This window comes from Cherax quadricarinatus, chromosome 33 (genome assembly GCF_038502225.1).
Source record: "Cherax quadricarinatus isolate ZL_2023a chromosome 33, ASM3850222v1, whole genome shotgun sequence".
Taxonomy (NCBI): Eukaryota; Metazoa; Arthropoda; class Malacostraca; order Decapoda; family Parastacidae; genus Cherax; species Cherax quadricarinatus.
The window spans coordinates 21,751,580-21,764,380 of record NC_091324.1 but is presented as its reverse complement, the minus strand read 5'-3'; the positions used below and the strand labels follow the sequence as shown (position 1 = coordinate 21,764,380).

The following is a 12,801-nucleotide window of genomic DNA, read 5'->3' as shown; positions in this document are numbered from 1 at the left end:
TTTCATCATCATTCAACACTTTTATTTACTTTAATTCAAAGGTTTCTTGCATTTTTCAATATTTTTCTGTTCCAGGTAACTTATGTGGCCTGTGAGACCAATGTAAGGTGCATTCTTCAAATATACACTCATTGTTTACAACACAATAACAGAACAAACTTTATCACTATTAGTTTGTGTATACACTTTGTTTACACAAACAAACAATACAAAACAATGTTTATTACTATTGTTCCATAATATATATATACATATGTACAGTCACTAAACATGTTCCTAGAACTGCTGCAGCTTGTGGAACTCTTTGAAACATGGGTATATGCAGAGGGGCACTTGACACTCCTCACACATAAAACGAGTGTCTCTGCGTGTTTGTGGGCGTTTTGTGGTATGCATACATACATAATACCTCTTCTGAGCATTTTTCTTGGCAGTAGTAGGAGGCAGTTGCATGGGGTAGTGATCACCAGGCCTGAAACGAGATGACGTGTGTTGGTAATTTCATGGGCGCTGGTCTACTGCAGGTGTTGCTCCTTGGTACTTTGCAATTATTTGTCTGATTACTGACAAGCAAAATTCACCATATTTTGGTGTTTTGTTGTTCTTCAACTTGTATATGTTATAAGCATTCAGCATAGAGGTATCAACAAGATGGAAAAAAAGTTTTATATACCACTTATAACTCTTGCATACACAGTCTGCAAACCCAATCTGCATGTCACATTTGTCCACTAAGCGCATATTGAGGTTGTAGTCCATGACAGCTGCAGGCTTTAGAATGGGTTCATTGGTCTCTCTGTTGTGCCTGCCACTGTGTACCATTTCGTTTCAGTGAACTGATGTCAATAATGTGACATCACGTTTGTCATGCCACCGAAATGCCTTGATGTCATTGGCAGCAAAGGCTTGCACCTCACCTCTGCGAGTGCCAGCGTCGAACCTTGGCATATGTTTACGATTACGACGCACTGTGCCACACACACGTCTGTCAAGTTCACTCGCAAGAAATCACTGAGTACGGGGCTTGTGTACCAGTTATCAGTAAATAACATATGCCCCTTACCAAGATATGGTTCCATCATTGTTCAAGCCACATCACCAGAGTTACCCAATAACTTCATGGTATCTCTCAAAGTATTACTGCCAATGTACACAATGATATCCAAAACTAGACCACTTCTGCAATCACACAGTACAAATAGCTTTATACCAAAGCGTTTCCTCTTGCTTGGTATATATTGCTTGAATGAGAGTCTTCCTTTGAATAAAATCAAGGACTCATCAATAACAAGCTTCCTGAAGGGATAAAAATACATGCAGCACTTTTGTTTCAGGTACATAAACACATTTCTTATCTTATATAACCTGTCGCTTCTGTCAGGCCTGGTTTTGTCTGAAAAGTGTAACATACGTAACAGTATCAGGAAATGATTGACACCTATAATGTCACTAAAACCTGGAGTTGAAATCTGGCGTTCTGTTGCCCAGTATGTGGTGACAGTGTGCTTATACACATGTGGCATAAGCATTATTGTGGCAAAAAACAGGTACATCTCTGCTACAGTTGTCTCCTTCCACTTGTGTAGCCGTGATTTTGGTGAGAGAATTGCATTTGCCATGTTGTAATCACAGTATGTGTTTGTTTCCCTGACAATGATGTCCATCAGGGGTTCATCGAAGAATAACTCAAAGCAGTCCAGTTCACTGGCATTGTTCCCAAGTGGACATGATGGCTTTATTCCACTTTGTTTAATCAAAGTCATGGGGAATGGGAACAAACTCGTCACCGTCCTGCCAATCCCAGATGTGGTCTGCTGGTGGGGTCTGGATATTGTACTGTGGTTGTGGTTGTGCAGGTTGTGGTTGTGCAGGTTGTGGGAGTGCAGGTTGTGGGAGTGTGGGGTCAGGTGAGGCTGGTTGTTGTGCAGAGTCAGCAGCGTGGGTAGTAGCGTGGCCCGCTGATGGTGCCACATGGGCCGTGCCACCCTCACTATCACCACCACTGCCTGCTCCCTCACTCACATCATTCATACCCATCGTTACAATATCGTCATCTTCACTATCAGGTCGTGGTGTAGGGCCACGGGATGTGCTCCCAGAGTTTCTCCTTCCCCTTGGAACAACGTATGAAACACTACCAGACCGCATGCTACGTCGTACATACTGCCGCTTCACTGGGGAATGTTCACCCTCACTGTCACTAGAACTGCTTTCAATGACCTTGAAATCACTATCACTCACATTCACTGCTATCATCTGGGTGTTGTACACGACCAAATAGTTTCCCCTTTCGTCCTGGTACAGGCGAACGTGAACGTGAACAAGCCGGCCCAGCACCAGAGGTGGAAGGTTGTGGGTCATCTGGGTTTTCATCACTAATTACGTTATCCTGGGCACTTTTTCCGGTAACACTCACTTCAAAACCCTGGAATTCACTGTCACTGACATTTTCATCGCTGTTAGAGCTATCACTTGGGAACAAAAGACCTCCAATCCGCCGAGGAGTGAGGAACTTCTTACCGAGAGGCATGGTGAATATGGACTAACAAGATGGCATTCCCACAATGCACTGCTGGGTCCCAGATTTTTTTCACAGGGTGCACACCGACCACTGAGACCCATTCTCTCTCATGTAGGCCTACCAGGCCTTTCCCGCTTGATTTGAAGCCGCTAGAATTTGTGCGTATAAATACATCAGAAACATTGGCTCGTAAGACGTATTTATACGTCGTAAACAGTCAAAGGGTTAATCATCTCAGTAGGACCAAAACGTCAACATAAGTTTCTTTCTCCTATATGCAGGTTATTTGTGTGTAAATTATCATAACTCATTCTCTGGCAAGACAGCCAGAGAATGAGTTATGATAAATGTATTTTCCTTCTTTGGGTCACCCTGCCTTAGTGACAAACTGCCCATGTAGTAAAGAATTTGGTTAGTTTACAGTATATTATGACAAGTCATGTTGAATGACACACAATACTATTTGCTCAAAATTCAACAGTGAAGTTTTGAAAAACTGCTAAATTCATCAATACAGCAAATACTTGGTCCCAATTTTGCACAATTATGTTTCAATGTATATATAAGTCACAATATACATGTGATAAAGTGCTATAATAGAAGCAGAAAATTTATTTAAAAAAAAAAATACTGTACAATAATATAATTTCAAACTCACCCTCTCTCTTGCTAACAAAACATTATCTTTCTCTCCAGGTTCTTCCTCAGTCCATACTGCTTTGTTTTCATCTTGTATCTCTTTATGCTTCAGAGAAAGATCATTTGTGCTGTCTCCACCATTATCTTTCTTTACTTCAGTTATATCTTGTTCATGAAGCAAAAGCGTGGTTTTTGATTTTGATAACTGTGTACCACAAGGGCCTGTGTAGAAGAAAAGCTACATCTTAAGTACTGTACGTCATTTTTTTTTTTTTGATCAATTTTAATGGTATAGCTGCATGTGCTTTGTAAACAATGACAAAAAGGTATCCATTGTAAATTTTTTTCTTCTTCTTTCTTCTTTCAACAAACCGGCTGTATCCCACCAAAGCAGGGTGGCCCAAAAAGAAAAACAAAAGTTTCTCTTTTTAACTCTATTAATGTATACAGGAGAAGGGGTCACTAGCCCCTTGCTCCCAGCATTTTAGTCGCCTTTTACAACACGCATGGTTTATGGAGGAAGAATTCTGTTCCACTTTCCCATGGAGAAAATTTTTTATTATTATTATTATTATTATTATTTTCAACAAACCAGTCATATCCCACCGAGGCAGGGTGACCTTAACAGTAATTTATACAGGAGAAGGAGTTACCAGCCCCTTGCTCCCGGCATTTTAGTTGCCTCATGACATGCATGGCTTACGGAGGAAGAATACTTTTCCATTTTCCCATGGAGTATTATTATTATTATTACGAAGTCAGTAAATGCTCTAGACTATCTAGATTCATTTAGCTTCCCAGGGCAGAGGAACATGCAAAAAATTATTTGACAGGTCAAGATAGGACTAGGAAGCTAATTCAGAAGATATAACTAAGCTGTCTTCGTCTGAAAACAAAAAGCGAATAAAGGTGGCACACTGATCTCTCCCCACTTAATAATTGTTCTCTTAGCGTATACAATTCAAAATAATGTATAATAAAAAAAATCAATCTGAAATTGAGAATATTCTTTTTGTTCCAATAAAGCACTTTTTATATAAAATTGAGCCTTGGAGCCCCATCATACCTGAGGACAGTAGGGCAAATGCCCCTTTTGCCCTCATCTTACACTCCCACTGCTCCACATAAAACTTAACCTTTGGTAGCTGCAAGATGCCCACGTACATGTTTTGCCCGGCTTCTTCGACCTCTCCTAGTACGTGCATCTGATTCAAGAAAATAAACATGAATTAAGTACTGTAAATACATTATTTTAATTTTCTTCACATTTCTTCCATTTTATTACAGTAATAGAAACTAGCTATCAAAGTCTTTTTCTTTAATACAAGCATCACAGGAGTCTACACCACGTATACGAGTATGTGAAAAATGAGTACGTAACATAACTAGAGTTTATTGGCATCTTCAATTACACGTCTGCTGTATACAGAGATAAGCTCGCCTGACTGGCTGTGCCTGGGGCACCACCAGGTACCCAGCTAAAACAAAAAACTACATGTACAGTAACTGTAATTTCAACATACACTGTATTGAATACTGTATAAGCAAAATTCAATTGTTTTCATTATGGGTATGAAGACAATATGCAGAAAAAGCCCTTATTGGGAAACCTCTAACTCAGGTAGAGTTTTATAAAGTCATAACTTGATAAAGCTCAACCCAGAATGAAACAATGTCCTGATAAAAGCTTGTTCTGTATGTACATCTTCATAAACATAACTGTCAGCATTATTCCTGTTGCTGCCAGGTAGCAGGACTTCCTTGGTAACTCTTCCAAAGTTGTTTTAAATGCCCATCCTGTTTTCTTATAGAAAACAGTAGCACAAATGTTTCACACATTTGTAACTGCAGGTCAGCAATAATAAAATTGTAATTCGACATTAAGTGCCCCATTTGTAAGTGCAGATGGTCGTAACGTGGTATCTTAAGTTGGGAGATCCTCTAAATCAATGACTGCGAGCAAGTTTTCCTTTTGCTGGAAAGGTTAAATTTATAATGATAATCATCAACAAAATTTCAAAGTCTTTACTAACCAAAATCTTCATCACTGATATTATCAATAAAATGAGCATCAGTCTCTTCGAGCTCAACTTTAACATCTTGGATAAGCTCGTAAAGACGATCTTCAGGTATCCGATGGTTGCTTTCCAAAGAACATTCTGCAGATCAATGAAATCTAAACTTTAGAAATAAATATACAAAGCAGTAGAGTATTCTATATTCACAGTTAGTATGTGTGATATACACTGTGTATGTATGCATGGGTTGCAAGACAAGCAGAAAAGTAGAACGTTATGTTGCATCTTATATATTCTGTACATTCAGTTTAACTTTTGAGCAGTCTTCATGCATTAAAACATATGCAGTATGACACATTTATAAAAAAAAATGCTTTATACATTGTACTTTACTCATAATACCATAATACAGTGGACCCCTGGCATTCGATGGCATTGGTATACGTTAAATCTGGTATACGATACATTTTAACGCAAAAATTTTGCCTCGCCACTCGTTAAAAAATCCGCCACACGCGATTCGTCCGGGACGCGTCCACATGTGGCCTGAACTGCCCCATGCGTGCCAGTGTTTACAAGCCAGCCAGTGTGCTCGCATCTAAGCATACATTTGGTACATTCCATATTATCACAGTGTTTTTGGTGCTTGTTTCTGCAAAATAAGTCACCATGGGCCCCAAGAAAGCTTCTAGTGCCAACCCTTCGAGAAAAAGGGTGCTAATGACTATTGAAATGAAGAAAGAGATAACTGCAAAGTACGAAAGTGGAGTGCGTGTGTCGGAGCTGGCCAGGTTCTATACAAAACCCCAACCAACCATTGCTACTACAGTGGCCAGGAAAATGGCAATCAAGAAAGCTGTTCTTGCAAAAAGGTGCATGTCTGTTTTCGAAACAGAGATCGCAAGTGTTAGATGATGTTGAGAGACTGTTATTGGTGTGGATAAATGAAAAACAGATAGCAAGAGATAGCATCTCTCAAGCAATCATATGCGAAAAGGCTAGGAAGTTGCATGAGGATCTTCATTAAAGGTAAGTGTCATGTACACCTACCATCCGACTTACGGCCGAGTTCGGTTCCGAGAAACCGGTCGTAAGTCAAAATGGTCGTAAGTCGAACTTTACTACTTAATATCAACAAAACATTTTTGTAATGACTTTATTTTATTGTATTATTTTCGTATTTCATGTTTTACTTTACTTTTTATGTTGTTAGTACTGTATTTTATACTGTAAGGTTTAGGATAAACACTGTGTACAATACAAATAGTTGTTTATTTCCCAGAAATTTGGCATAAAAAACACGGTCGTAAGTCGAGTGGTCGTAAGTCAAGCAGGTCGTAAGTCGGATGGTAGGTGTATTCTATTGTTAGTAGAGTACTACAGACTATGCATGTATTCTTCAGTTTGTGTGCATTAAATTTAATATTTCATGTGGTAAAACTTTTTTTTTCATAGTACTTTTGGGTGTCTTGCACGGATTAATTTGATTTCCATTATTTCTTATGGGGAAAATTAATTCGCCTTCTGATAATTTTGGCATACGATGAGCTCTCAGGAACGAATTAATATCGTATACCAGGGGTCCACTGTATAATGTAAGCTTATGAACCATATCACTGAAAAATTAACCAAAGCTTTCAAAGTACAGTACAGTACTGTACAAAAATAAATTTCTATTTTCAAAAAGTGCACATTTGTTACATACCTTTTAATTGATTTTTCAGTTTATTTTGTGTGGCCTGGCTGATATCCATAAACTCCACCACTTCATCCAACTTAGCCACACAAGGGCCACACACCTGGTGTGGTAATGCATCCCGAGGATTAACCTGGAATTTAAACAAAAGTTATTGCTGACTTAAGATGGAAATTGGTAACAAGTACATAGTAACTTTAAGTTTTAGGTTTTCATAAATTTGATTGAAAAACTAAAACAAATACCTGAATATTTATGAATATTCAAGAACCAGCTCATGGCCATTATTTTTTAACATATGATTTTAAGGCCTTATTTATATAACTTTTTATGTTGCCTTAGGTTAGAGCTCAGCTCATGAAGTGAAATTTAAATTGGTAAAAATGATAAAATAAATTCTTGAAAATACAGTGACGTACTCTTGAGCAATCAAGGGAAAGGTATTTTTAATGCAAACTTTTAAAAAATAAAATTAAATAACCAGTTTTGATCCAAGGAAGATAAGGATAGCTCTAATTCCTTGAATCAAGAGCCTTTACTGCATCACAGCACCTTCCTTGCAAAGTAACAGCATTTATAGCCTCTGAAAAGGAATGATTGTACACAAAACATAATAATAATATCTATTTCTAGAAGTACATGTACAAGGTACACAGACCTAGTTGACATCAATGACACATACTTTCTACTACACAGAAACCCGCTTGTTATGCAGAGCATTTCAAGCAAATTATGCCAGTTTTGTCCCAAAATGCAACCCACACCAGTTGACTAACTCCCAGGTACCCATTTTACTGACGGGGCACATAGACGACCAGTGTAAAGAAACACGCCCAATGTTTCTACCCTCGCTGGGACTCGAACCTGGACCCTCGCCATGTGAGGTGAGAGCTTTAGCCACCAGGCTGAATTTTTAAAGGGGGTGGACCAGTAAGCCAGCAGAAGACCTTGGTTAGATGACCAAAAGCTCCAGCTATGGGTCATCATATGACTAAGACCCAAATCAAGAAACACTTAAATTAACCTGTTTCCTGACAAACCTTACCTAACTTAACCTAACATTAAAATAAGTACAGTACTTGTTTAATTTGTTCTAATATATTTAGTTATTCTAAGTGAAATTCTACATAAATTACTACATAACACAACTGCAAAAGTTTCATATTACTGTATATATGAGGTCAAAATAAAAATGTACTAGACAAGGGTATAAATTTGCACCTAAAATTAAGTACTACAATGTTTCTTGTATGTTCTTGCCATGACAAAGAATTCATGCTATTTACATTATTTCATGAAACTATAAACATTAAAAAAAAAAAATCTATCAAGACCAAACGATTGGTTTGTTAAAGGAAAGTGATCAGCAATGATTCACTCTATTACTCATTATATTTTTTTATTTGTAATTGTCAATGCTGCTGTCTGGTGTGCTGTCAACTTTAAAATAACTTGATTGAAATTGTAAACGGTTTTTCCACTTGAATAGAGTAAGAATTTCTTGAAGTTCTTCTAATGTTGTTCACTGTTTTTTTATTTCAAAATTATAAAGAAAATGTAAATAAAAATTATATGTGAAGACCCAAATGTTAAGTCATTGAAAAACTGTTTTGGTGTTATTCTAGGCTATAGCCATAAGTAATTATGGAACTGTGGTCCTTCATGTGAGTTTGGCAGAAATTTACTCCTAAAAATGTTGAATATTAATACATGTAAACCACACAATAACCAAATTCTATAAACTCAGCATTGTAATCCTTATAGAGAATAAACTTTGAATTTGAATGTAATAAAACCCAAAAATAGCACAACCTAAACTAACCTAACAATCTTGCTCTGCCAGTAGTAGATGTGGGACCAGAATGCCTTCATTTATATTTGACCAGTCTTTATTATTATTATTATTATTATTATTATTATTATTATTATTATTATTATTATTATTATTATTATTACTCTACAATAAAAAAGAAGTGCTAAACCTAGAAGCACCCCAATGGAAATTAAAGGACCCCAACGGAAATATGTCACTTTGACTTTTTTTTGAGTTATCCTAGGTTCTCTACACATATGTTGCTATGTATGATAATATGTAACTGTATCTGTGTATACCTGAATAAATTAACTATACTATCAGCCTTTATTAATGCTCAATGTGACTGGTCAGGAGCATCAATACTAACCAGTGAATGGCCCTAAATAAATTTATTTTTGATGTCTCTCAAAATAATAATAATTTGCAGAACAGCAGTGTGTGCCTAGTACACACTGCATATGTGATTTCTCAAAAAGACCCGATATCTATATTACCCTAGCTACATAATTTACCACCCACGTATTCTTATAGCAATTATATGCATAGTGTGGAAAATACTGTATATTTTCCGGAAATATGGTAATTTATATGTAAATAGATGGCCATACTCTATTTAAAAGAATTATATCATGGAAAATGGTAAACTGGACCTGCGTCTGCGCAGAAGGACAGTCGCCATTGTTAATTTGAATTGGATACAACGTTAGTGTAATGGGAAGGAATTTTCGTGCTCTAGAGGTTAAAATTGGGCTGACACCTCTCAAATAGTTGGCGAAATTGTTGGATGTGCATTCCTGCATAACTTGAGATATCAGGCGACAGGACAGGACAACTCCAGGAACCTCAGATAAGCTGTCTAATTTACGTTTAATTTCTGGCCAGTAAAATTTTCATAAATGTAGGCAAAAGGGGGGGTCCAGTACATGACACATTAATCTCCAGTCAAATTGGTGAGTGATATTAAGATATATTTTCCTTCTGTTATGTAATTGTGTATATATATAACCATTTATTATTTTTAATATACAGTCCACAAATTTATATATTTACCAGCATTCCTGGTGTATGTATATTTCATTTAATTAATAGGTCCAGAGCAACTTGTGGATATGACAGTGGTAGGTATCGAAGGGGGACATTTTTTGTGACCTAAGTGTCCCAAATTCCTACTTGTCTAACTGATAAATAAGTTATCATTGTTCATTTACTGTTATGTATATAATTATACATCCAAGTAAATGCAATTTTCCTCACATAGTTTTGGGGAAAAAATGTAAACTTATACCTAGTGAAACTTAACGAAATAAATGTATTATGCCTATCAAGAGACCAAGATACAACCCAAATCCCAGTATGTCAGCCACAGCACCATGTCTTCCTTTGCAGATGACACCCGAATCTGCATGACAGTGTCTTCCATTTGTGACACTGCAAAGCTCCAGGCGGACATCAACCAAATCTTTCAGTGGGCTGCAGAAAACAATATGAAGTTCAACGATGAGAAATTTCAATTACTCAGATATGGTAAACATGAGGAAATTAAATCTTCATCAGAGTACAAAACAAATTCTGGCCACAAAATAGAGCGAAACACCAACGTCAAAGATCTGGGAGTGATCATGTCGGAGGATCTCACCTTCAAGGACCGTAACATTGTATCAATCGCATCTGCTAGAAAAATGACAGGATGGATAATGAGAACCTTCAAAACTAGGGAGGCCAAGCCCATGATGACACTCTTCAGGTCACTTGTTCTATCTAGGCTGGAATATTGCTGCACACTAACAGCACCTTTCAAGGCAGGTGAAATTGCCGACCTAGAAAATGTACAGAGAACTTTCACGGCGCGCATAACGGAGATAAAACACCTCAATTATTGGGAGCGCTTGAGGTTCCTAAACCTGTATTCCCTGGAACGCAGGAGGGAGAAATACATGATTATATACACCTGGAAAATCCTAGAGGGACTAGTACCGAACTTGCACACGAAAATCACTCACTACGAAAGCAAAAGACTTGGCAGACGATGCACCATCCCCCCAATGAAAAGCAGGGGTGTCACTAGCACGTTAAGAGACCATACAATAAGTGTCAGGGGCCCAAGACTGTTCAACTGCCTTCCAGCACACATAAGGGGGATTACCAACAGACCCCTGGCAGTCTTCAAGCTGGCACTGGACAAGCACCTAAGGTCAGTTCCGGATCAGCCGGGCTGTGGCTCGTACGTTGGTTTGCGTGCAGCCAGCAGCAACAGCCTGGTTGATCAGGCTCTGATCCACCAGGAGGCCTGGTCACAGACCGGGCCGCGGGGGCGTTGACCCCCGGAACTCTCTCCAGGTAAACTCCAGGTATCTAAATTTCCCAAACCCCTGTATATCTAAATTTCCCAAATCCCTGTATATCTAAATTTCCCAAATCCCAGTATACCTAAATTTCCCAAATCCTTGTACATACATCTAAATTTCCCAAATCCCAGTATATCTATCTAAATTTCCCAAATCCCAGTATATTTAAATTTTCCAAATCCCAGTATATGTATCAAAATTTCCCAAATCCCAGTATATCTATCTAAATTTCCCAAATCCCAGTATATCTAAATTTCCTTCACAGCTATAGTAACACATTACTGTGCAGTAACGTACACAAAGTGCCCAGTGAAAACCACAATTTGAATATATATATATATATATATATTTTTGGATTATTATCATTATTATTATAATCAAGGGGAAGCGCTAAACTCGTAGGGTTATACAGCGTCTGGGGGCGTATGTAGAAGGCATTCAGGCTTAATTCGGGGAACTGGAGCACAGATCCAATTCCTTAAATCAAGAGCCCGTCACCAACATCAAGGAACCTTCCCTGAGGGGTATATTTTTGGAGTGTAGTGCCATCAGTGTTATGATGGCAGCAACACAGTACAGGGTGGTCATGAAGTATTTACTCACATTAACACGGATATACTTCTTTATAACTGTCGTCAGGTTACGCTCACCAAAGGCATTTTGAAATAAGTTAATAAGGTCATTGCTTTCTAGGCCGCAAAGTCTGCATATATGCTCAAAACTGGCGACTGAACCCATAATAAAAGTTGAAATTGGGTTGTAGTTCCTGCAGTGTCTGTCTCACACCTCTCCTGCCAGCGCTCACACACTATACTAAATAAATAAATGTGTTTATTTAGGCACACATACACTTAAGTACAATTATTATACATAATAACATATGTGTAATCATCCTGGTGTAAATTACTTAGAATAACCCAAAAAAGTTACAAAATGACTATTTCCACTGGGACCCTTTTTTTTTTTAATTACTGCCATCACATTTATCATTATATCCAATTATAAATGTAAGTTATTATAATTATAATCACGGGGACAGGCTTCAACCCACAACAAATTACTGTAATCATAACTAAGCGCTAAAGGCTCACAACAGAAATACCCGAGTCTGATCCGGCACGAGTGGACTTATCCCACTGAGGAAGCGCTAAACCAGTAGGGAGCACTACAGATCCTTAAGAATTAACGCAATCAAGCTCGATCCAAGGAAGAGGATGATAAGTGCAGTTCCTTGGATCAAGAGCCCACACAACAGCATCAAGAAACTTTCCTGGAGGGGAGTGACTGGTGTGGAAAATTACATTTATCTGAATGTATCATTATATACATAACAGTAAATGAACAAAAATAATTATTATTTATCAGTTAGACAAGTAGGAATTTGGGACACCTAGGTCGCAAAAAATGTCCCCCTTCGATACCTACCACGGTCATATCCACAAGTTGCTCTGGACCTATTAATTACAAACGAAATATATATCACCAGGAATGCTGGTAAATATATAAATTTGTGGACTGTATATTAAAAATAATAAATGATTATATATATATATATATTTATATATACATATATATATATATATACTTATATATACACATATGTATATATACATATATATATAAATATATATATATAAATATACATATGTATACCTGGAGTTTACCTGGAGAGAGTTCCGGGGGTCAACGCCCCCGCGGCCCGGTCTGTGACCAGGCCTCCTGGTGGATCAGAGCCTGATCAACCAGGCTGTTGCTGCTGGCTGCAC

The 12,801-nt window shown here is 37.8% G+C and overlaps 1 protein-coding gene across 2 annotated transcripts in view; it reads right to left on the bottom strand.

Annotated features, from left to right (window-relative positions):
* Window positions 1–11,857, bottom strand: part of LOC128693868 (zinc finger protein 570) — a 45,020-nt gene extending 33,163 nt beyond the window's left edge. For both annotated transcript variants that reach the window (XM_070090911.1, XM_070090912.1), the window contains exons 1-5: window positions 11,639–11,857; window positions 6,884–7,007; window positions 5,194–5,319; window positions 4,297–4,365; window positions 3,180–3,382 (exon numbers count right to left, since the gene is read on the bottom strand). In XM_070090911.1, coding sequence (XP_069947012.1) covers window positions 3,180–3,382; window positions 4,297–4,365; window positions 5,194–5,319; window positions 6,884–7,007; window positions 11,639–11,773 — 657 coding nt within the window. In that variant the 5' untranslated portion in view covers window positions 11,774–11,857. The remainder of the gene's footprint in view (window positions 1–3,179; window positions 3,383–4,296; window positions 4,366–5,193; window positions 5,320–6,883; window positions 7,008–11,638) is intronic.
* Between the last annotated feature and the right edge of the window lie 944 nt (window positions 11,858–12,801).